Source organism: Somniosus microcephalus, chromosome 12 (assembly GCF_052327205.1).
Source record: "Somniosus microcephalus isolate GS21.2 chromosome 12, FLI_Smic_1.0, whole genome shotgun sequence".
In the NCBI taxonomy this organism is placed as follows: domain Eukaryota; kingdom Metazoa; phylum Chordata; class Chondrichthyes; order Squaliformes; family Somniosidae; genus Somniosus; species Somniosus microcephalus.
This window is the reverse complement of record NC_140998.1, coordinates 183,731,164-183,756,719: the sequence shown is the minus strand read 5'-3', so window position 1 is coordinate 183,756,719 and position 25,556 is coordinate 183,731,164. Positions and strand designations below refer to the sequence as shown.

At 54.7% G+C, this 25,556-nt stretch overlaps 1 protein-coding gene across 1 annotated transcript in view; it reads left to right on the top strand.

Annotated features, from left to right (window-relative positions):
- Nucleotides 1-25,556, top strand: part of LOC147109754 (uncharacterized) — a 135,038-nt gene that overhangs the window by 14,453 nt on the left and 95,029 nt on the right. Inside the window, exons 4-6 of the mRNA XM_086002364.1 lie at nucleotides 8,826-8,849; nucleotides 12,028-12,192; nucleotides 20,716-20,857. Of these exons, the coding sequence (XP_085858490.1) occupies nucleotides 8,826-8,849; nucleotides 12,028-12,192; nucleotides 20,716-20,857 (331 nt within the window). The remainder of the gene's footprint in view (nucleotides 1-8,825; nucleotides 8,850-12,027; nucleotides 12,193-20,715; nucleotides 20,858-25,556) is intronic.

Here is a 25,556-nt window from a genome sequence, read left to right as displayed (position 1 = left end):
TTGGGGAATGAGGACCCCCTACACTGGGGAGTGATCGGGGAATGAGGACCCCCTACACTGGGGAGTGATTGGGGGAATGAGGACCCTCTACACTGGAGAGTGATCGGGGAATGAGGACCCCCTACACTGGGGAGCGATGGTGGAATGAGGACCCTCTACACTGGGGAGTGATCGGGGAATGAGGACCCCCTACACTGGGGGTGATCGGGGGAATGAGGACCCCCTACACTGGGGAGTGATCGGGGGAATGAGGACCCCCTACACTGGGGAGTGATCGGGGCATGAGGACCCCCTACACTGGGGAGTGATCGGGGAATGAGGACCCCCTACACTGGGGAGTGATCAGGGGAATGAGGACCCTCTACACTGGGGAGTGATCGGGGAATGAGGACCCCCTACACTGGGGAGTAAACGGGGAATGAGGACCCCCTACACTGGGGAGTGATCGGGGGAATGAGGACCCTCTACACTGGGGAGTGATCGGGGGAATGAGGACCCCCTACACTGGGGAGTGATCGGGGGAATGAGGACCCCCTACACTGGGGAGTGATCGGGGGAATGAGGACCCCCTACACTGTGGAGTGATCAGGGAATGAGGACCCTCTACACTGGGGAGCGATGGGGGAATGAGGACCCCCTACACTGGGGAGCGATCGGGGGAATGAGGACCCTCTACACTGGGGAGTGATCGGGGAATGAGGACCCTCTACACTGGGGAGTGATCGGGGGAATGAGGACCCTCTACACTGGGGAGCGATCGGGGGAATGAGGACCCCCTACACTGGGGAGCGATCGGGGGAATGAGGACCCCCTACACTGGGGAGTGACCGGGGGAATGAGGACCCTCTACACTGGGGAGTGATCGGGGGAATGAGGACCCCCTACACTGGGGAGCGATCGGGGGAATGAGGACCCCCTACACTGGGGAGTGATCGGCAGAATGAGGACCCCCTACACTGGGGAGTGATGGGGGAATCAGGGCCCCCTACACTGGGGAGTGATGGGGGAATGAGGACCCTCTACCCTGGGGAGTGATCGGGGAAATGAGGACCCCCTACACTGGGGAGTGATCGGGGGAATGAGGACCCCCTGCACTGGGGAGCGATCGGGGGAATGAGGACCCCCTACACTGGGGAGTGATCGGGGAATGAGGACCCCCTGCACTGGGGAGTGATCGGGGGAATGAGGACCCTCTACACTGGGGAGTGATGGGGGGAATGAGGACCCTCTACACTGGGGAGTGATCGGAGAATGAGGACCCCTCAACACTGGGGAGTGATCGGGGAATGAGGACCCCCTACACTGGGGAGTGATCGGGGGAATGAGGTCTCCCTACACTGGGGAGTGATCGGGGGAATGAGGACCCTCTACACTGGGGAGTGATCGGGGGAATGAGGACCCCTCAACACTGGGGCGTGATCGGGGAATGAGGACCCCCTGCACTGGGGAGTGATCGGGGGAGTGAGGACCCTCTACACTGGGGAGTGATCGGGTAATGAGGACCCCCTACACTGGGGAGTGATCGGGGGAATGAGGACCCTCTACACTGGGGAGTGATCGGGGGAATGAGGACCCTCTACACTGGGGAGTGATCGGGGGATGAGGACCCCCTACACTGGGGAGTGATCGGGGGAATGAGGACCCTCTACACTGGGGAGTGATCGGGGAATGAGAACCCCCTACACTGGGGAGTGATCGGCGGAATGAGGACCCCCTACACTGGGGAGTGATGGGGGAATCAGGACCCCCTACACTGGGGAGTGATGGGGTAATGAGGACCCCCTACATTGGGGAGTGATCGGGGGAATGAGGACCCTCTACACTGGGGAGTGATCGGGGGAATGATGACCCTCTACACTGGGGAGTGATCGGGGGAATGAGGACCCTCTACACTGGGGAGTGATCGGGGGAATGAGGACCCCCTACACTTGGGAGTGATCGGGGGAATGAGGACCCCCTACACTGGGGAGTGATCGGGAATGAGGACCCTCTACACTGGGGAGTGATCGGGGAATCAGGACCCCCTACACTAGGGAGTGATCGGGGGAATGAGGACCCTCTACACTGGGGAGTGATCGGGGAATGAGGACCCCCTACACTGGGGACCGATCGGAGGAATGAGGACCCTCTACACTGGGGAGTGACCGGGGGAATGAGAACCCTCTACACTGGGGAGTGATCGGGGGAATGAGGACCCCCTACACTGGGGAGTGATCGGGGGAATGAGGACCCAATAATACAATACAATACAAATCGCTTTATTGGCATGATAAGGTACATCTTATGTTGCCAAAGCATCAAAATACATTTATGGTTGAACACATAAACGCGGTTCCATTCATACAGTGTATAAACAGGTATATCCCTGAGTTTATAAATATATTTTCGCCTTGTTTATATATACTCTTGTCTTAGTTTACTGGTTGTCCCTCTGTTCATGGCAAGCTGTAACATAGTGTGCCGCCAGTGTTACACAGCTTCTCTCCTCCCCCAGTAGGAATGGGAGTTTTTGGTTGTCAGTCAGATTTCTGAATTCAGGGCATATTTGTGAGAATTTTTGATAGAAATTCTCTCTGATGCCCTGATATTTTCCACAGGCTGTGAGGAAGTGCATCTCTGTCTCAACTACTCCCTGACTGCAGTGAGAGCATATCCTGTCTTCTCTTGGCAGCCTGGTCTGCCTGTGTCTGCCTTTTTCGATCGCTAGGCTATGTTCGCTAAGTCTGTACCTTGTCAAGGTTCTTCTCAGTTTGTTATCCTTTACCATGGTCAGGTAATCAGCTATGTTGTATTGTCTGTTTAGGGCCAAGTAGCAATTGAGTTTGCTTTGGGTTTTTGTTGTTTCTGCCCAATATGACAGATATTTTTCCTTTTGCTTAGCGACGATTGTGTTGGGTCGAATTCTTTGTGTTACCCTGTCACTGTCCTGGGACTGGTTATTGTTAGTATTGTTATTAGTTACTTTATTGAGTCCCAGGACTAGTTGACTGAGGGTATTCTTCTTTATGGTCAGCTCTTGGCATTTCAGGGCATCGTAGTGATAGCATTGGGGGTTGCTCATTTGTAGGTGATTCCAAAATTTGGTGGCTCTTTTTTGGATAGTGATTATTAATGGGTATTGGCCTAGTTCCGCCCTGCATGCGTTGTTTACTGTTTTCCTTTGAGTCCGGAGGATACTTTTACAGAATTCCGCATGTAGGATCTCAATTGGGTGTTTGTCCCATTTTGCAAAATCTTGTTGTGTTAGTGGTCCCCAGACCTCACTGCCATAGAGTGCAATTGGTTCAATTACTGATTTGAAAATTTTGAGCCAAATGCTAATTGGGATTTCTATTTGGATTGATTTTTTGATGGCATAGAAAGCCCTTCTTGCTTTCTCTTTCAGTTCATTCACAGCCAGTTTGAAGTTTCCCGTAGAACTGATTTTTAAGCCCAAGTATGTGTAGTGAGTGGTTTGTTCAATTTTGGTTGTTCCTACTGTGAAATTTATTGTGGGTCCATGTTGTTTGGATCTTTGCTGGAACACAAGGACTTTGGTTTTTTGGGGATTTATTGTCAGGGCCCAAGTCTGGCAGTACGACTCCAGCAGGTCCAGGTTCTGCTGTAGACCCTCCTTAGTTGGTGACAGCAGAACCAGGTCGTCGGCATAGAGGAGGAATTTAACCTTGGATTCATATAGGGTGAGGCCGGGTGCTGTAGATTGTTCAAGTAGTTTTGCCAATCCATTAATGTAAATATTAAAGAGTGTCGGTGAGATTGGCGAGCCCTGCGTCACCCCCCGCCCCTGTGGGAAGTATTTTGTTTGTTTGTCTCCAATTTTAACTGCACATTTATTGTTTGTATACATTGATTTAATTACATCATATGTTTTACCTCCTACCCCGCTTTCGATAAGTTTCAGGAATAAACCGTCATGCCAGATGGAGTCGAAAGCCTTCTGGAAATCTACAAAGCATGCGTAGATTTTGCTTTTGTTATGGTGAACGTGTTTGTCAATTAGGGTCTGTAGGGTGAAGATATGATCGGATGTTCTATAGTTTGGCAGGAATCCAATTTGGCTTTTACTCAAGACATTGTGCTCTTCAAGGAAGTTTATAAGTCTTTAGTTTATGATGCTACAGAATACCTTCCCCAGGTTACTGTTTACACAGATGCCTCGATAGTTGTTTGGGTCGATTTTGTCCCCACTTTTGTATATGGGTGTTATGAGTCCTTTGTTCCAGATGTCAGGGAAATAACCGACACTCAGAACCAAGTTGAAGAGTTTTAGGATAGCCAGTTTCAGTTTGTCGTCTGCGTGTTTAATCATCTCGTTTAGTATGCCGTCTGTCCCGCAAGCTTTTCCTGGTCGCAGGTCCTTGAGTTTTTCAAGAAGTTCTTTTTCTGTTATTATGGCGTCTAGCGGGTTTTGGTTATCTTTTATGGCCATTTCAAGCTTTTCCAGTTTTTTGCGTATTTGGTGTTGCTCTGGTCTTAGTGTGTTTTTCTGGTATAATTTTTCAAAGTGGTTTACCCATGTGTCCCCATTTTGAATGGACAAATCGTCGTGTTGTTTTTTGTGTAGTGTTTTCAAGTTGTCCCAGAAACAATTCGACTCAATGGATTCCTCCATGGAGCTGAGTGTATTCTTAATAAATTGCTCTTTTTTGGTCCTGAGTGTGTTTCTGTATTGTGTTAGCGTCTGACAATAAGTAAGGCGTAATTCCTCGTTTTCTGGATGTCTGTGTTTTTGGTTTGATAGTTTTCTAAGTTTTTTCCTCATGTTATGGCAATCATGGTCAAACCATTTTTCATAGTTTTTTGTTTTGGGTTTGTTCTTGCGAGCTTTCAAGTTTGCATTTGTTGTCAAATTATCAAAAATATTGTTTAGTTTACTAACTGCCCGGTTTACACCTTCTTTATTGTGAGTGTATATGTTATCCAGAAAGGTGTCTAAGAGAGCTTGAGTTGATGCATTGCTAATTGTTTTCTGGTATTTTTCCGTGTCATTTTTGGCCCATCTGTACGATTTTTTGGTGTTGTACAGTTTACTGGGTTGTGTTTCTATGTTGTTTGTTTCTGTCCTTTTGAGAAACATAGTAATTTGGCTGTGATCTGACAGTGTTGTTTGTGGTTTGACTGTGAATGCTCTGAAAGAGGATGGGTCCAAGTCTGTAATCATATAGTCTACTGTGCTGCAGCCAAGAGGTGAGCAGTAGGTCGATCTTCCTAGGAGGTCTCCTATGAACCTACCATTGACAATGTACAGACCCAGGTTTCGACAGAGCTGTAGTAGCTGTTTACCGTTGGTATTTGACTGCTTGTCGCAGTTATGCCTGTATGGAAGGGAAGGGATGTCAAAGTGGTTATTCCCGAATACGTAATTGTTTCCCTGATTATTGGTGAAGTCTGGTTCTTCGCCCGTTCTTGAATTGAGGTCCCCACAGATCAACACGTTCCCCTGGGCCTGGTATTGGATAATTTCCCCCTCCATGTTGGAGAAGGTGTCCTCTTTGTAGTACGGGGAATCGATTGGAGGGATATAAAGTGCGCAAATGTAAACATCTTGGGTGTTTGAGATAATCTCCCTCTCAAGTTTGAGCCACATATGGTTTTCGCCCTTTTTTATAAATTTGATGTAATTCTTAAGTTCTGTTTTAAACCAGATCAGTATGCCTCCGGAGTCTCTGCCTTGGGTTACACTTGGTAATTTATTGGAGGGGACCACTAGCTCAGTGTACCCTTGGGGACAGCCAGTGTGTCCTTTTCCTTTATACCAAGTTTCCTGTAAAATGATAATATCTAGATCTTTAGTTTCCTCTATGAACGCTGGGGTCCTACTCTTCACTTCTCGCACTGAAGAGCGTAGACCTTGGATATTCCAGGTCGAAATATATAAGGATTTCATGTTAAGTTTTATCTTTTTCTATGATAGGTTAAAGAGTGGTACGTGTTTGTCGTGTCTAAGTGTGGGGAAAAAAAAGATCACCCCAGTTGTCTACAAAAGTTAATACAATATGGTTACAGTTCTTTCTATTAATTAGTCCTTGATCCATAAGGCGGAAGTAGATGCTGCTGCACATCTGCTTATTGTCTCTTAATGGATTGTTTCTGTCTGAGGTATTGCGTACGTCCTGTGCATCTCTCCCTCTGTCTGGCTGGTAGCGGTCCTATTCCCCTGTGGGACAGGAGTGGTGCAGGTCTGATAATGTTGTTTTGCATGGGGATCCTCTCCGGTCTCGGTTGGTGTGGTGGTGGTCTTTGTAGTGTTCCTGATATGTACCCCGCTGATCTCTGGTGGTCGGGGGGGGGGTCCTCTTGGAGTCTGGGTATGGACCCTCTACACTGGGGAGTGATCGGGGGAATGCGGACCCCCTACACTGGGGAGTGATCTGGGAATGAGGACCCTCTACACTGGGGAGTGATGGGGGAATGAGGACCCCCTACACTGGGGAGTGATCGGGGGAATGAGGACCCTCTACACAGGGGAGTGATCGGGGAATGAGGACCCCCTACACTGGGGAGTGATCAGGGAATGAGGACCCCCTACACTGGGGAGTGATCAGGGAATGAGGACCCCCTACACTGGGGAGCGATGGGGGAATGAGGACCCCCTACACTGGGGAGTGATCGGGGGAATGCGGACCCCCTACACTGGGGAGTGATCTGGGAATGAGGACCCTCTACACTGGGGAGTGATGGGGGAATGAGGACCCCCTACACTGGGGAGTGATCGGGGGAATGAGGACCCTCTACACAGGGGAGTGATCAGGGAATGAGGACCCCCTACACTGGGGAGCGATGGGGGAATGAGGACCCCCTACACTGGGGAGTGATCGGGGGAATGAGGACCCTCTACACTGGGGAGTGATCGGGGGAATGAGGACCCTCTACACTGGGGAGCGATCGGGGGAATGAGGACCCTCTACACTGGGGAGCGATCGGGGGAATGAGGACCCTCTACACTGGGGAGTGATCGGGGGAATGAGGACCCCCTACACTGGGGAGCGATCGGGGGAATGAGGACCCTCTACACTGGGGAGTGATCGGGGAATGAGGACCCCCTACACCGGGGAGTGATCGGGGGAATGAGGACCCCCTACACTGGGGAGTGATCGGGGAATGAGGACCCTCTACACTGGGGAGCGATCGGGGGAATGAGGACCCCCTACACTGGGGAGTGATCGGGGGAATGAGGACCCTCTGCACTGGGGAGTGATCGGGGGAATGAGGACCCCCTACACTGGGGAGCGATCGGGGGAATGAGGACCCTCTACACTGGGGAGTGATCGGGGAATGAGGACCCCCTACACTGGGGAGTGATCGGGGAATGAGGACCCTCTACACTGGGGAGTGATCGGGGGAATGAGGACCCTGCACACTGGGGAGTGATCGGGGGAATGAGGACCCCCTACACTGGGGAGCGATCGGGGGACCCTCTTCACTAGGGTGGGGGGGGGGAGGGGAGGGGTGGGACGGGGAGAGGAGGCGGGATGGGGAGAAGAGTATGGGTGGGGTGGGGAGGGGAGAGGAGAAGGGGTGGAGGGGATCGGTGAGGTGGGGAGGGGAGAAGAGGAGGCGAGAGGAGAGGAGGAGGTGAGGGGAGGGGAAAGTAGGAGGCGAGGGGAGAGGAGAAGTGGAGGCGAGGGGATCGGTGAGGTGGGGAGGGGAAGGGGGAGGAGGCGAGAGGAGAGGGGGAGGGGAGAGGAGGGTTGATGTGGGGTGGGGATGTTTGGAGAGGGTAGGGGGTGGGGGAGGGGAGGGGAGGTGAGGGGTGGGGAGGTTTGGGTTGGGGGAGGGGGTGGGGGAGGGGAGATTTGGGGAGGGGAGGTTTGGGGTGGGCAGGTTTGGGGAGGGGAGGGGGTGGCGGAGGGGAGAGGAGGGAGGGGAGATTTGGGGAAGGGGAGGGGAGATTTGGGGAGGGGAGGTTTGGGGAGGGGAGGGGGTGGCGGAGGGGAGAGGAGGGAGGGGAGATTTGGGGAGGGGGAGGGGAGGTTTGGGGTGGGGAGGTTTGGGGTGGGCAGGTTTGGGGAGGGGAGGGGGTGGGGGAGGGGAGATTTGGGGAGGGGAGAGGACGGAGGGGAGGGGGTGGGGGAGGGGAGAGGAGGGAGGGGAGATTTGGGGAGGGGGAGGGGAGAGGAGGGAGGGGAGATTTGGGGTGGGGAGGTTTGGGGAGGGGAGGGTGTGGGGGAGGGGAGAGGAGGGAGGGGAGATTTGGGGAGGGGGAGGGGAGAGGAGGGAGGGGAGATTTGGGGTGGGGAGGTTTGGGGAGGGGAGGGCGTGGGGGAGGGGAGAGGAGGGAGGGGAGGTTTAGGGAGGGGAGGTTTGGGGGAGGGGAGCTGTCCAACTTGTCCGCAAACAGCTGGACTGAGGAGGAGACGAGACCCTCCTCCCTTTGCCGTGTCCTGTCTGTGTTTAAAAGCTGTGGAGTTCTGGGCTGCAGTATCGGCTAATTGCCACCAGATGGTGGTGCCCTCCACAGATCGTTCAGTGAATTCTCCTCGGAAACACTATTCCAGACTGGGAGAGCACCGCCCGGACCTTGAGAGGGGAATTGGAAGCGTGTTGGCTGTGGCTCGGGTTCGCAGGAGATCATCTTCCTCCATGGGAGAGGTGTATCTGTCTCACCCCGCGACCTCTCCCACTGCCCCCCCTCAGCTGCCCACTCTGTGACCTCTCACACCCCGCCCTGCCCTGCCCCGCCCCCTCACCGCGCGACCTCTCACCCTGCGACCCCTCACCCGGCGACCCCTCACCCTGCAACCCCTCACCCTGCAACCCTCACCCTGTGACCCCTCACCCTGCGACCTCTGGCGCCGCTGTCTCATGCTCCGTTTGTTTTTCAGACGCTGACCTACGACCGGAAGGAGGTAGATTTTTCCCGCCGTGTTCACCATCTCCTGCCCGAGTCTCTCTCTTGAGTATATTCGCGGCATGCCCACATTCACCGCGGATCGGAGGGGGCGAGGGAGGGGGCTGGTGGCTGAGGGCGAGCAAGTGAGCCAAGCCCAACAACCAGGAGCATGGGCCACCTCCTCCCCCCGAACCATTAAACGTGGGGTATGGTCCACAGCCTTCTTTTAAGTGAGGGGCTACCCCTTGTTGGGGCGGACTGCGAGAGTTGGCTGCCTGGTTTGGTTCACAGGCCTGGGGGTGGGGGAACACTGGGCCCTGGTTCAGGGGTTGCAGCATGTCCCTGGGCTGCCGCATGCTCCGTAGGCAAGCCTCACACCCTTCTACATAATTGCATGCTCCATACTCGCCACTAACCGCTCGCCCGCCTGGTGAGGAACAACCTTCCTGCACAGTCTCGGTCAAGTCGGTCAACTTGCATTTATATCGGGCCTCTATCGCAGTAAAACGTCCCAAGGCGTTTCACAGGAGCGATTATCAAACAAAATTTGACACCGAGCCACATAAGGGGATATTAGGGACAGGCGACCAAACGCTTGGTGAAAGAGGTCGGTTTTAAGGAGCGTCTTAAAGGAGGCAAGAGAGGCGGAGAGGTTTAGGGAGGGAATTCCGGAGCTTAGGGCCCAGGCAGCTGATGACACGGCTGCCAATGGTGGAGCGATGGAAATCGGGGGATGCGCAAGAGGCCGGAATTAGAGGAGCGCAGAGATCTCGGAGGGTGGTAGAGGCAGGAACCCTCACAACATTCAAGAAGCATTTAGATGAGCACTTGAAACGCCATAGCATACAAGGCTACGGACCAAGTGCTGGAAAATGGGATTGGAATGGACAGGGCTTGATGGCCGGTGCGGACACGATGGGCCGAAGGGCCTCTTTCTGTGCTGTATAACTTTATGACTCTATGGTTGTGGGGCTGAAGGAGCTTACAGAGATAGGGAGGGGCGAGGGCCATGGAGGGATTTGAAAACAAGGATGAGAATTTTAAATTCGAGGCGTTACCGGACCGGGAGCCAATGTAGGCCAGTAAGCAACGGGGGGCGATGGGTGAACGGGACTCGGGGCGGGTTAGGGCACGGGGGCAGCAGGTGAGCTCCGGTTCACGGAGGGTGGGAGGATCGGCCAGGAGAGGGTCGGGATCGCGGAGTCTGGAGGTGAAGAGGGCGCGGGGGATGAGGGTTTCCGTGGCAGATGAGCTCGGGGCAGCGGCGGAGTCACGGAGGCGAGGGAAGGCGGCCCCGGAGCTGGAGAGGGTGCGCGGTCGGAATCGCACGGCCTTGGGTCAGCAGCGAACTCCCCGCCCCCGCCCTCGCGGGCGACGAGACCGGGCCCCGCGACTATTTCGTGGGGGGGGGGGTCGAGGGCCGTGGTTTTCAGAGGCTCGGCGGGTAAATGCCCTGCTCCCGCTTCCCTGCCAGCAGGCACTGAGCTCGACACGCGTCGGGATGATCCCGGGGACCATCTCCTGATCTGGGCTGGGCTGGCAGAGGGGAGCCTGCTGCACTTGGGCTCTGGGTTTGAGAGTCGGGAACACGAAGCGGCCAGCGTTCCTGCAGCTCAATCCCCTCCCGCCCTCCCTGAAGCGTGGTCGCAATTTGCGCACAGCAAGATCTCATAAACAGCAACGCGATAATGACCGGAGGGATAACAATTGGCCCAGGACACCGGGGAGAATCCCCCCCTTGCTCTTCTTCGAAATATTGGCCGTGGGATCTTTTGTGTCCACCTGAGAGGGCAGACGGGCCTCGGTTTAACGTCTCATCCGAAAGCCGGCACCTCCGACAGTGCGGCGCTCCCTCAGTACTGCCTCTCCGACAGTGCGGCGCTCCCTCAGTACTGCCCCTTCGACAGTGCGGCGCTCCCTCAGTACTGCTCCTCCGACAGTGCGGCGCTCCCTCAGTACTGCCCCTTCGACAGTGCGGCGCTCCCTCAATACTGCCCCTTCGACGGTGCGGTGCTCCCTCAGTACTGCCCCTCCGACAGTGCGGCGCTCCGTCAGTACTGTCCCTCCGACTGTGCGGCGCTCCCTCAGTACTGCCCCTCCGACAGTGCAGCACTCCCTCAGTGCTGCCCCTCCGACGGTGCGGCACTGCCTCAGTACTGCCCCTGTGACAGTGCAGCACTCCCTCAGTACTGCCCCTCCGACAGTGAGGAGCTCCCTCAGTACTGCCCATCCAACAGTGCAGCGCTCCCTCAGTACTGCCCCTCCGACAGTGCAGCACTCCCTCAGTACTGCCCCTCCGACAGTGCGGCGTTCCCTCAGTACTGCCCCTCCGACAGTGCGGCGCTCCCTCAGTACTGCCCCTCCGACAGTGCAGCGATCCCTCAGTACTGCCACTTCGACAGTGCAGTGCTCCCTCAGCACTGGGAATGTCGGCCTCGATTATGGGGCTCGAGTCTCCGGAGTGAGATTCGAACCCACGAGCTTCCGACTCTGAGGCGTGGGAGCGCTCCGCAATGATCCACGGCCGACACCTGAAGCGTGTGCATAAGATCCACGGCACATTTCCCGAGGCGTTTCGCCCCAAGATATTGGTTTAGCATTGGAGGCTCCTCGTTGCTGTAAGTGGGATCGTGCTGTGCACACACAACGCTGGCTGCCTTTCCCCATGATATGACACAACAGTCACTGCGCTGAAAGCGAACCGTGGCCCATGGAGCCTTTGAGGCGTAACTGGGAGATGCGAGGAGCTGTGTTAAAATACCGTTTCCTTGGAGTGAGACTGCCTTCAGAACCAAGACCCCCTCGGAAGTTCGGAAGCCTGTGAGTCCCCCCCCCACTCTCAGGCGAGCAGAATGTGCCGGAAGGTTCCTCGTTAACGGCAGATAGGTTGCACCATGCATGCCAGGGGGCGGGGGGCGTTTCGGGGTCCGATTGCCCGCCGTCTCACGCCCCTCACCGTCGATCTTGTCTTGCTAACATTCAATCATTAAAGCGAAGGGGCGGCATTTGATCTTTGACCCCACAGATGCATGCTGGGAGTGAGCCGCGCCCACGCGGGCTGTTTTAACGTTAACACGTCTCCGATTCCGGGTTGGCTGGTCCCGACACTCAACCCACCCCCGTCAGCCCCAGTCCCCGAGACCCTCTAACTTAATGCTCCCCTGTCTCTCTCTCTCTCTTTTATTCCCCCGCAGTCAAAGCGGCCATTGACCGGAAGAATTCCAGCCAGGCATCCAAATCCCCGCTCGACGCCATCGGGAGGCACAAGTCAGGAGGAGCGCTCCCCGAGGGGTCGGAGGTCGCCGGCGCCTCTTTTTTGAGCCACGCACTGTCGAGGGAGGACTCCGAGAGTGACGCAGGTGAGTGGAGGGGAGGGGGAAGATTCGGGGAGGTGACACAGGGCGCTGGGGGGAGAGGGGTTACTGAATGACATTGTGAGGGAGCTGGATTAACATCAGTAGAGATATAGTCTGTAACACAGGGCGCTGGGGGAGAGGGGTTACTGAGTGACAGTGTGAGGGAGCTGGATTAACATCAGTAGAGATACAGTCAGTAACACAGGGTGCTGGGGGAGAGGAGTTGCTGAGTGCCAGTGTGAGGGAGCTGGATTAACATCAGTAGAGATACAGTCAGTAACACAGGGCGCTGAGGGAGAGGGGTTACTGAGTGACATTGTGAGGGAGCTGGATTAACATTAGTAGATATACAGTCAGTAACACAGGGCGCTGGGGGAGAGTGGTTACTGAGTGACAGTGTGAGGGAGCTGGATTAACATTAGTAGATATACAGTCAGTAACACGGCGCTGGGGGAGAGGGGTTACTGAGTGACAGTGTGAGGGAGCTGGATTAACATCAGTAGAGATACAGTCAGTAACACAGGGCGCTGGGGGAGAGGGGTTACTGAGTGACAGTGTGAGGGAGCTGGAGTAACATCAGTAGAGATACAGTCAGTAACACAGGGCGCTGGGGGAGAGTGGTTACTGAGTGACATTGTGAGGGAGCTGGATTAACATTAGTAGATATACAGTCAGTAACACAGGGCGCTGGGGGAGAGTGGTTACTGAGTGACAGTGTGAGGGAGCTGGAGTAACATCAGTAGAGATACAGTCAGTAACACAGGGCGCTGGGGGAGAGGAGTTACTGAGTGACAGTGTGAGGGAGCTGGATTAACATCAGTAGAGATACAGTCAGTAACACAGGGCGCGGGGGGAGAGGAGTTACTGAGTGACAGTGTGAGGGAGCTGGATTAACATTAGTAGATATACAGTCAGTAACACAGGGCGCTGGGGGAGAGGGGTTACTGAGTGACAGTGTGAGGGAGCCGGATTAACATCAGTAGAGATACAGTCAGTAACAGGGTGCTGGGGGAGAGGGGTTACTGAATAACAGTATGAAGGAGCTGGATTAACATCAGTAGAGATATAGTCAGTAATACAGGGTGCTGGGGGAGAGGGGTTACTGAGTGACAGTGTGAGGGAGCTGGATTAACATCAGTAGAGATACAGTCAGTAACACAGGGCGCTGGGGGAGAGGGGTTACTGAGTGACAGTGTGAGGGAACTGGATTAACATCAGTAGAGATACAGTCAGTAACACAGGGCGCTGGGGGAGAGGGGTTACTGAGTGACTGTGAGGGAGCTGGATTAACATCAGTAGAGATACAGTCAGTAACACAGGGTGCTGGGGAGAGGAGTTACTGAGTGCCAGTGTGAGGGAGCTGGATTAACATCAGTAGAGATACAGTCAGTAACACAGGGCGCTGAGGGAGAGGGGTTACTGAGTGACATTGTGAGGGAGCTGGATTAACATTAGTAGATATACAGTCAGTAACACAGGGCGCTGGGGGAGAGTGGTTACTGAGTGACAGTGTGAGGGAGCTGGATTAACATTAGTAGATATACAGTCAGTAACACAGGGCGCTGGGGGAGAGGGGTTACTGAGTGACAGTGTGAGGGAGCTGGATTAACATCAGTAGAGATACAGTCAGTAACACAGGGCGCTGGGGGAGTGGAGTTACTGAGTGACATTGTGAGGGAACTGGATTAACATCAGTAGAGATACAGTCAGTAACAGGGTGCTGGGGGAGAGGGGTTACTGAATAACAGTATGAAGGAGCTGGATTAACATCAGTAGAGATATAGTCAGTAATACAGGGTGCTGGGGGAGAGGGGTTACTGAGTGACAGTGTGAGGAAGCTGGATTAACATCAGTAGAGATACAGTCAGTAACACAGGGCGCTGGGGGAGAGGGGTTACTGAGTGACAGTGTGAGGGAGCTGGATTAACATCAGTAGAGATACAGTCAGTAACACAGGGTGCTGGGGAGAGGAGTTACTGAGTGACAGTGTGAGGGAACTGGATTAACATCAGTAGAGATACAGTCAGTAACACAGGGCGCTGGGGGAGAGGGGTTACTGAGTGACAGTGTGAGGGAACTGGATTAACATCAGTAGAGATACAGTCAGTTACACAGGGCGCTGGGTTACTGAGTGCCAGTGTGAGGGAGCTGGATTAACATCAGTAGAGATACAGTCAGTAACAGGGTGCTGGGGGAGAGAGGTTACTGAATAACAGTATGAAGGAGCTGGATTAACATTAGTAGATATACAGTCAGTAACACAGGGCGCTGGGGGAGAGGGGTTACTGAGTGACAGTGTGAGGGAACTGGATTAACATCAGTAGAGATACAGTCAGTAACACAGGGCGCTGGGGGAGAGGGGTTACTGAGTGACAGTGTGAGGGAGCTGGATTAACATCAGTAGAGATATAGTCAGTAACACAGGGCGCTGGGGGAGAGGGGTTACTGAGTGCCAGTGTGAGGGAGCTGGATTAACATCAGTAGAGATACAGTCAGTGACACAGGGCGCTGGGGGAGTGGGGTTACTGAGTGACAGTGTGAGGGAACTGGATTAACATCAGTAGAGATACAGTCAGTAACACAGGGCGCTGGGGGAGAGCGGTTACTGAGTGACAGTGTGAGGGAGCTGGATTAACATCAGTAGAGATACAGTCAGTAACACAGGGCGCTGGGGGAGAGGGGTTACTGAGTGCCAGTGTGAGGGAGCTGGATTAACATCAGTAGAGATACAGTCAGTAACACAGGGCGCTGGGGGAGAGGGGTTACTGAGTGCCAGTGTGAGGGAGCTGGATTAACATCAGTAGAGATACAGTCAGTTACACAGGGCGCTGGGGGAGAGGAGTTACTGAGTGACATTGTGAGGGAGCTGGATTAACATCAGTAGAGATACAGTCAGTAACACAGGGCGCTGGGGGAGAGGGGTTACTGAGTGCCAGTGTGAGGGAGCTGGATTAACATCAGTAGAGATACAGTCAGTAACACAGGGCGCTGGGGAGAGGAGTTACTGAGTGACAGTGTGAGGGAACTGGATTAACATCAGTAGAGATACAGTCAGTAACACAGGGCGCTGGGGGAGAGGGGTTACTGAGTGACAGTGTGAGGGAGCTGGATTAACATCAGTAGAGATACAGTCAGTAACACAGGGTGCTGGGGGAGAGGGGTTACTGAGTGACAGTGTGAGGGAGCTGGATTAACATCAGTAGAGATACAGTCAGTAACACAGGGTGCTGGGGGAGAGGGGTTACTGAGTGACAGTGTGAGGGAGCTGGATTAACATCAGTAGAGATACAGTCAGTAACACAGGGTGCTGGGGGAGAGGGGTTACTGAGTGACAGTGTGAGGGAGCTGGATTAACATCAGTAGAGATACAGTCAGTAACACAGGGCGCTGGGGGAGAGGAGTTACTGAGTGACAGTGTGAGGGAACTGGATTAACATCAGTAGAGATACAGTCAGTAACACAAGGTGCGGGGGGAGAGGGGTTACTGAGTGACAGTGTGAGGGAGCTGGATTAACATCAGTAGAGATACAGTCAGTAACACAGGGCGCTGGGTTACTGAGTGCCAGTGTGAGGGAGCTGGATTAACATCAGTAGATATACAGTCAGTAACACAGGGCGCTGGGGGAGAGGGGTTACTGAGTGACAGTGTGAGGGAGCTGGATTAACATCAGTAGAGATAGTCAGTAACACAGGGCGCTGGGGGAGAGGGGTTACTGAGTGACAGTGTGAGGGAGCTGGATTAACATCAGTAGAGATACAGTCAATAACACAGGGCGCTGGGGGAGAGGAGTTACTGAGTGACAGTGTGAGGGAACTGGATTAACATCAGCAGAGATACAGTCAGTTACACAGGGCGCTGGGGGAGAGGGGTTACTGAGTGACAGTGTGAGGGAACTGGATTAACATCAGTAGAGATACAGTCAGTAACACGGTGCTGGGGGAGAGGAGTTACTGAGTGCCAGTGTGAGGGAGCTGGATTAACATCAGTAGAGATACAGTCAGTAACAGGGTGCTGGGGGAGAGAGGTTACTGAATAACAGTATGAAGGAGCTGGATTAACATTAGTAGATATACAGTCAGTAACACAGGGCGCTGGGGGAGAGGGGTTACTGAGTGACAGTGTGAGGGAACTGGATTAACATCAGTCGAGATACAGTCAGTAACACAGGGCGCTGGGGGAGAGGGGTTACTGAGTGACAGCTTGAGGGAGCTGGATTAACATTAGTAGAGATATAGTCAGTAACACAGGGTGCTGGGGAGAGGAGTTACTGAGTGACAGTGTGAGGGAACTGGATTAACATCAGTAGAGATACAGTCAGTAACACAGGGCGCTGGGGGAGAGGGGTTACTGAGTGACAGTGTGAGGGAGCTGGATTAACATCAGTAGAGGTATAGTCAGTAACACAGGGCGCTGGGGGAGAGGGGTTACTGAGTGCCAGTGTGAGGGAGCTGGATTAACATCAGTAGAGATACAGTCAGTGACACAGGGCGCTGGGGGAGTGGGGTTACTGAGTGACAGTGTGAGGGAACTGGATTAACATCAGTAGAGATACAGTCAGTAACACAGGGCGCTGGGGGAGAGCGGTTCCTGAGTGACAGTGTGAGGGAGCTGGATTAACATCAGTAGAGATACAGTCAGTAACACAGGGCGCTGGGGGAGAGGGGTTACTGAGTGCCAGTGTGAGGGAGCTGGATTAACATCAGTAGAGATACAGTCAGTAACACAGGGTGCTGGGGGAGAGGGGTTACTGAGTGCCAGTGTGAGGGAGCTGGATTAACATCAGTAGAGATACAGTCAGTTACACAGGGCGCTGGGGGAGAGGAGTTACTGAGTGACATTGTGAGGGAGCTGGATTAACATCAGTAGAGACACAGTCAGTAACACAGGGCGCTGAGGGAGAGGGGTTACTGAGTGCCAGTGTGAGGGAGCTGGATTAACATCAGTAGAGATACAGTCAGTAACACAGGGCGCTGGGGAGAGGAGTTACTGAGTGACAGTGTGAGGGAACTGGATTAACATCAGTAGAGATACAGTCAGTAACACAGGGCGCTGGGGGAGAGGGGTTACTGAGTGACAGTGTGAGGGAGCTGGATTAACATCAGTAGAGATACAGTCAGTAACACAGGGTGCTGGGGGAGAGGGGTTACTGAGTGACAGTGTGAGGGAGCTGGATTAACATCAGTAGAGATACAGTCAGTAACACAGGGTGCTGGGGGAGAGGGGTTACTGAGTGACAGTGTGAGGGAGCTGGATTAACATCAGTAGAGATACAGTCAGTAACACAGGGCGCTGGGGGAGAGGAGTTACTGAGTGACAGTGTGAGGGAACTGGATTAACATCAGTAGAGATACAGTCAGTAACACAAGGTGCTGGGGGAGAGGGGTTACTGAGTGACAGTGTGAGGGAGCTGGATTAACATCAGTAGAGATACAGTCAGTAACACAGGGCGCTGGGTTACTGAGTGCCAGTGTGAGGGAGCTGGATTAACATCAGTAGATATACAGTCAGTAACACAGGGCGCTGGGGGAGAGGGGTTACTGAGTGACAGTGTGAGGGAGCTGGATTAACATCAGTAGAGATAGTCAGTAACACAGGGCGCTGGGGGAGAGGGGTTACTGAGTGACAGTGTGAGGGAGCTGGATTAACATCAGTAGAGATACAGTCAATAACACAGGGCGCTGGGGGAGAGGAGTTACTGAGTGACAGTGTGAGGGAACTGGATTAACATCAGCAGAGATACAGTCAGTTACACAGGGCGCTGGGGGAGAGGGGTTACTGAGTGACAGTGTGAGGGAACTGGATTAACATCAGTAGAGATACAGTCAGTAACACGGTGCTGGGGGAGAGGAGTTACTGAGTGCCAGTGTGAGGGAGCTGGATTAACATCAGTAGAGATACAGTCAGTAACAGGGTGCTGGGGGAGAGAGGTTACTGAATAACAGTATGAAGGAGCTGGATTAACATTAGTAGATATACAGTCAGTAACACAGGGCGCTGGGGGAGAGGGGTTACTGAGTGACAGTGTGAGGGAACTGGATTAACATCAGTCGAGATACAGTCAGTAACACAGGGCGCTGGGGGAGAGGGGTTACTGAGTGACAGTTTGAGGGAGCTGGATTAACATTAGTAGAGATATAGTCAGTAACACAGGGTGCTGGGGAGAGGAGTTACTGAGTGACAGTGTGAGGGAACTGGATTAACATCAGTAGAGATACAGTCAGTAACACAGGGCGCTGGGGGAGAGGGGTTACTGAGTGACAGTGTGAGGGAGCTGGATTAACATCAGTAGAGATATAGTCAGTAACACAGGGCGCTGGGGGAGAGGGGTTACTGAGTGCCAGTGTGAGGGAGCTGGATTAACATCAGTAGAGATACAGTCAGTGACACAGGGCGCTGGGGGAGTGGGGTTACTGAGTGACAGTGTGAGGGAACTGGATTAACATCAGTAGAGATACAGTCAGTAACACAGGGCGCTGGGGGAGAGGGGTTACTGAGTGACAGTGTGAGGGAGCTGGATTAACATCAGTAGAGATACAGTCAGTAACACAGGGCGCTGGGGGAGAGGGGTTACTGAGTGCCAGTGTGAGGGAGCTGGATTAACATCAGTAGAGATACAGTCAGTTACACAGGGCGCTGGGGGAGAGGAGTTACTGAGTGACATTGTGAGGGAGCTGGATTAACATCAGTAGAGATACAGTCAGTAACACAGGGCGCTGGGGGAGAGGGGTTACTGAGTGACAGTGTGAGGGAGCTGGAGTAACATCAGTAGAGATACAGTCAGTAACACAGGGTGCTGGGGGAGAGGGGTTACTGAGTGACAGTGTGAGGGAGCTGGATTAACATCAGTAGAGATACAGTCAGTAACACAGGGTGCTGGGGGAGAGGGGTTACTGAGTGACAGTGTGAGGGAGCTGGATTAACATCAGTAGAGATACAGTCAGTAACACAGGGTGCTGGGGGAGAGGGGTTACTGAGTGACAGTGTGAGGGAGCTGGATTAACATCAGTAGAGATACAGTCAGTAACACAGGGCGCTGGGGGAGAGGAGTTACTGAGTGACAGTGTGAGGGAACTGGATTAACATCAGTAGAGATACAGTCAGTAACACAAGGTGCTGGGGGAGAGGGGTTACTGAGTGACAGTGTGAGGGAGCTGGATTAACATCAGTAGAGATACAGTCAGTAACACAGGGCGCTGGGTTACTGAGTGCCAGTGTGAGGGAGCTGGATTAACATCAGTAGATATACAGTCAGTAACACAGGGCGCTGGGGGAGAGGGGTTACTGAGTGACAGTGTGAGGGAGCTGGATTAACATCAGTAGAGATAGTCAGTAACACAGGGCGCTGGGGGAGAGGGGTTACTGAGTGACAGTGTGAGGGAGCTGGATTAACATCAGTAGAGATACAGTCAATAACACAGGGCGCTGGGGGAGAGGAGTTACTGAGTGACAGTGTGAGGGAACTGGATTAACATCAGCAGAGATACAGTCAGTTACAGAGGGCGCTGGGGGAGAGGGGTTACTGAGTGACAGTGTGAGGGAACTGGATTAACATCAGTAGAGATACAGTCAGTAACACGGTGCTGGGGGAGAGGAGTTACTGAGTGACAGTGTGAGGGAGCTGGATTAACATCAGTAGAGATACAGTCAGTAACACAGGGCGCTGGGGGAGAGGAGTTACTGAGTGACAGTGTGAGGGAGCTGGATTAACATCAGTAGAGATACAGTCAGTAACACAGGGCGCTGGGGGAGAGGGGTTACTGAGTGACAGTGTGAGGGAGCTGGATTAACATCAGTAGAGATACAGTCAGTAGCACAGGGCGCTGGGGGAGAGGGGTTACTGAGTGACAGTGTGAGGGAGCTGGATTAACATCAGTAGAGATACAGTCAGTCACACAGGGCGCTGGGGGAGAGGAGTTACTGAGTGACAGTGTGAGGGAACTGGATTAACATCAGCAGAGATACAGTCAGTTACACAGGGCGCTGGGGGAGAGGGGTTACTGAGTGACAGCGTGAGGGAACTGGATTAACATCAGTAGAGATACAGTCAGTAACACAGGGTGCTGGGGGAGAGGAGTTACTGAGTGACAGTGTGAGGGAGCTGGATTAACATCAGTAGAGATATAGTCAGTAACACAGGGCGCTGGGGGAGAGGAGTTACTGAGTGACAGTGTGAGGGAGCTGGATTAACATCAGTAGAGATACAGTCAGTAACACAGGGCGCTGGGGGAGAGGGGTTACTGAGTTACAGTGTGAGGGAGCTGGATTAACATCAGTAGAGATACAGTCAGTAGCACAGGGCGCTGGGGGAGAGGGGTTACTGAGTTACAGTGTGAGGGAACTGGATTAACATCAGTAGAGATACAGTCAGTAACACAGGGCGCTGGGGGAGAGGAGTTACTGAGTGCCAGTGTGAGGGAGCTGGATTAACATCAGTAGAGATACAGTCAGTAACACAGGGCGCTGAGGGAGTGGGATGGGAGAGGAGTTACTGAGTGACACTAACACAGTCTTTCTCCTTCCCTCAGCTCATCCCTCGACCAGCCTAAGACCCGGGAATGAGAACCAGTCCTTTCCTGACTCCGGGGATATTGGCCTGCGCATGGGATCGTCGAGCGAGCAGGTGTCCGGCGGAGAGCATGGCCCCGAGGAGGGAGGGGAGAGCGAGAGGTGAGATCCCGCTGGTTTGTTGAAACACTTTTTCCACATCTTGTTTCCCTTCCGTCCCTTTGTCCGATTGAAGTGGTTTGGGATGCAGCGGAGGGGCAGAACTCCCTCGGGGATCTCGGCGGTCAAAGGCCCCAGCTCCCTCGGTGGGACCGAGCAGGAAAGGCCCTGGCTCCATTCCCGGCCTTGTGCTGAGTCAGCGGGACTTAGCCCCACGCCCTCCAATCTCGGGGGGCGGGGGTACCCCGTGCGGGAGCTGAGATTCCCGACTTGAGGCAAAGGGAAGAATGCAGAACCCCCCACCCCCACCCCACCCAAGCAGCATGGAGATTTGTGTTCCCACTCAGGATTCTGGTGCGGCGGGGGTTGAGGGGGGAGTGGGTTTAATTGGGAGCGTGGCATGCTCTCGGTTTTACCTGGGAGTGGAGGGTGTGGGTGGGGGGGGTGTTGGCTCTGATGGTGGCTTCATGTGTGTCGTGCTTCCCCCCTGACATTGGACGAGCTACTGGTCCGAGGATGGGAACTGATGCAACTCCATGACGTTCTCCGGTTCCCACTCGTCGTCTGCTGCTGCTGGAGAACTCCATGCTGTCTGGCCCTCTGTCTCCCTGTCTGGCCCTCTGTCTCCCTGTCTGGCCCTCTGCCTCCCTGTCTGGCCCTCTGTCTCCCTGTCTGGCCCTCTGTCTCCATGTCTTGTCTGTCTGTATCGCCTGGCCCTCCCTCTCTAACCCTCTGCTCCCTCGAGCCTCGCCTCGCCTCCCAGCTTCCCTCGCCTGTCCCCGCGCCAACCGTTCCCGAGCGGGGGGAGGGGGGGTCCGGAGGGAGCGCTCTGCCTCGAAAGGGGCCCGTTGGGCTTCTCTTCCAAAGCCGCGATCCTCGCCATTCAGTCGCCGGAAGCTTCGAGCAGGGGTGGACGTAAACGCGCTCTCATCTCCGTAATCCCGCGCTCTCGCGTCGCTCTCGCTTACCGTGTTGGCGTTGGAAGCCGAATAGTTCACGCATCACCGGCTTGTGGCAGTTTAGTTACTTTGTTGCATTGAAAAAGCTCCATGTACAGAAATCAGGAAAAACTAGCGCAAAAAATAATTAAAGAGGCTAATGGAGTGTTGGCCTTTATCTCGAGGGCTGGAATACACAGGGTGGGAGTGACGCTCCAACTGTATGGAGCTCTGGTCAGAATCCATCTGGAGTCAGTGCGTTCAGTCCTGGGCCCCACACCTCAGGGAGGAGATCTCGGCCTTGGAGGGGGAGCAGCGCAGATTCACCAGAATGACACCGGGGCTAAAAGGGTTAAATCACGAGGACAGGGTGCACAGACTGGGCTTGTATTCCCTCGAGTTTAGAAGATTAAGGGTTGATCTAATCGTGGTGTTTAAGATGATTAAAGGATTCGATCGTGTAGAGAGAGAGAAACTATTTCCTCTGGTGGGGGGAGTCCAGAACAAGGGGGCATCACCTTAAACTTAGAGCCAGGCCATTCAGGGTGATGTCAGGAAGCACTTCTTCACACAAAGGGTGGTAGAAATCTGGAACTCTCCCCCCCAAAAAGCGGTTGAGGCTGGGGGTCAATTGGAGCGTTCAAGACTGAGATCGGTAGAGTTTTGGGTGGAGTCACACGGAACTTACCGCAGAGTGTGAGCTTCGCCGGAGAGTAACACTCAGTGGCAATGTTAGGAGCAGGGTGGTGCCAGGGGAGGGCACCCGTGGGTGGGGGCGATGGGCGTGGCGGGCTTCCCTCCCACCTCCCGGGAACGCGCGGGACTTCGCCAAGCCGCCCGTGCTGTGTGTTACTATCCTGTCTGCAGATTTCCACCGATGCATTCCAGACCGTTAACCTGCCCCACCGAGGCCGGGTGCAAATGCTGAGTGCGGCTGATCGATCGAGCCCAGCTCTCCGCCCACCCGCCCGCGCCGGACTGGGTCAAAGGGCATCATCAGCCATCCGCGATCTGGAATCTATCGGGCGTGATCCTGCGGTGTTGTGTGCCCGTGCAGTGTCAGCTTTGTGTGCAGCCTTACCGTTCAGTGCGATCTAACCCTATTAACACAGGATGCGGGGGGGTAGGGCAGCTTCTCAGTGGTGAGAGGGCAGGAGGGGGGCAAGAGAGGGGCTTTCGGAGAGGCCTCCCGAGTCATCGCCCTGCGAGGAGGCCGACACATCGCGCTGGGGGTCGAGCGTCAAGATCCGGCCTGGGACCTGAAGGCGAACTGGTCCAGGCATGTGCTCCAGCGCTGGCGCACTGGGCTCAAACACCAGCTCCGGCCCTCAGCTTGGGATCAGAGGCTTGTTCTGTCACCGTTGGGCCAAGTCTGGGACTGGGCTCCACACACACACACACACACACACACACACACACACACACACACACAGATCAGGAAAGGCCCAGGCTCCATTCCCGGCCTGTGCTGAGTTAGCCTGACCTCACCCGGTGTGGGACTGAGCCCCACACACAGAGCAGGAAAGGCCCAGGCTCCATCCCCGGCCTGTGCTGAGTTAGCCTGATCTCACTCGGTGTGGGACTGAGCCCCCCACACACAGAGCAGGAAAGGCCCAGGCTCCATCCCCGGCCTGTGCTGAGTTAGCCTGATCTCACCCGGTGTGGGACTGAGCCCCCCCCCACACACACACAGAGCAGGAAAGGCCTAGGCTCCATCCCCGGCCTGTGCTGAGTTAGTTGGTTGGGGTGTGTGGGCAGTGAGCCTTGGCTCCTGCTCCTGATCGCTGTCCAGTGATCTTCCCCCTGTCCCCTTTACTGGAAAGTGATGGCGGGGATCTCTGGTGAGGACAGGGATTGGGCTCGATGCCCCCCTCCCCATGATGGAGTTGCTGTCTGGAACTCCTAGTCTGGGCCCACGCATGAACGATGGCCACTCTGATCTGGACCCGGAGGGAGTCCAGCACCCGTGGAACCTGTATCCCAGCGAGAGTCCGCCCCCTCGCGAGAGCAGGGAGGAGAAGGCAGGTACAATGTGCCTTTGCCGGGAGTGGTTCTGGATTGTGAAAGGTGGCAGTGAGGGTGGGGAGAAAGTGTGCGAGAGTGAGATCGCGACCGCGTGGGAGAGCGAGCATGCGTGTTTGATAGCGTGCATGTGTGTGTGTGCGCACGAGTGTTGAGTGCTAGTGCGAGTGGGATGCGAGTCAAGAGCACGACCGTGTGTGTGTGCGCATTAGTGAGCATGTGTGAGGGTGCAAGTGTGTGCGTGCAGGAGCGAGCGTGCATGAGAGAATAAGTGTGTGTGTGTGTGCGAGTGCGAGCGTGTGTGCGAGAGTGCAAGTGTGTGCGCGTGCATGCGAGCACGAGTGAGTGTGTGGCAAGAGCTCGAATGTGAGAGTACGCCAGTGTAAGAAGGCGTGTGCAACTGAGCGCACAACTGCGTGAGTGCATGTATGAGGGCAAGGGGGACGTGCAAGAGTGGGCTGCAAGAGTAAGCAGGCAGACGCTTGAGTGTGAAAGCGAGTATGTGTAAGAGTGCGAGGGCACGCATGAGTGAACATGTGTGCGAGTGAGTGCATGCACGTGAGCAAGTAGGGAGCATGTGAGGGTGCGAGTGAGTGTGAGGGGGACGAGTGAGTGTGAGGGGGGCGAGTGAGTGTGAGAGGGGGCGGGTGAGTGTGAGAGGGGGCGGGTGAGTGTGAGAGGGGGCGGGTGAGTGTGAGAGGGGGCAGGTGAGTGTGAGAGGGGGCGAGTGAGTGTGAGAGGGGGCGAGTGAGTATGAGGGGGCGAGCCAGTGAGAGGGGGCGAGCCAGTGAGGGGGGGAGAGCGCGAGAGGGGGCGAGTGAGCGCGAGAGGGGGCGAGTGAGCGCGAGAGGGGGCGAGTGAGCGCGAGGGAGGGGCGAGTGAGTGCGTGTGAGAGGGGGTGCGAGAGCATGTGAAGGGAGTATACGTGTGAGAGTACAAGACCCAATGCCTGGTCAGATATCTGAAGGAGCAGTTTATTTGATGTTGCTGCGGTCACTGAGATCTCGCTGCTCTGATCAGTGTGTTTTTGCAACGACCGTTCTTGCAATAGAAGGCGGGACACAGTCCCGACTGCTGTGCCGGAGCCTCCCGGTTCAGTGCAGTGAGCTGTGGGACCCCCGTCAAATCGCAGCACGTGGCTCATGGCTTGGGGGGGTGGCACGGGGAGGGTGGAAGAAAGAGTTGCGGAGGGAGAGAGAGGCCAGTGCCAAATAGCGCACAGAGAGAGGCTAAATCTGTATAGACACTCCCCGAGTTCTTTGTGTGTAACTGCATTGCCCGACGTGGCACTGAGGCAAGTGCCATCCGTTGGATGAGAGCGAGACCCCTGCTCTCTCCCAGAGAGGGGGGGGGGGGCACCCGCTTGCTCTCGACTACCCCAAGCTAGACAAAGGAGAGACCAGCCCCCAACTCGCCACCCGCCTCACATGTCGGGGACGCCGGGCGAGGGCTGCATCGGGCTCACGATTCCCCCCATGGTCGAATGGCCGGCCCAGCTGAGCGAGGCGCCAGAGGGCGGTTGAGGCCCGTGGAACCTGGCAGTCAGTCAGCGTGCCGTCCTCCTGGATTCCACTGCTTCTCCGCTCCCGGGATGTGTCTGTGGGATCGTTTGGCCTGACTGACACAAATTGGCCCAGTCTCTCTGTCCCCCCCTCCCTCTCCCTCTCTCTGTGTCGTGATATTAATGGCTTGCAATGCTCTATTTTCAGAAGGAAAATCAGGTTGGTGGTGATGCATGTTTC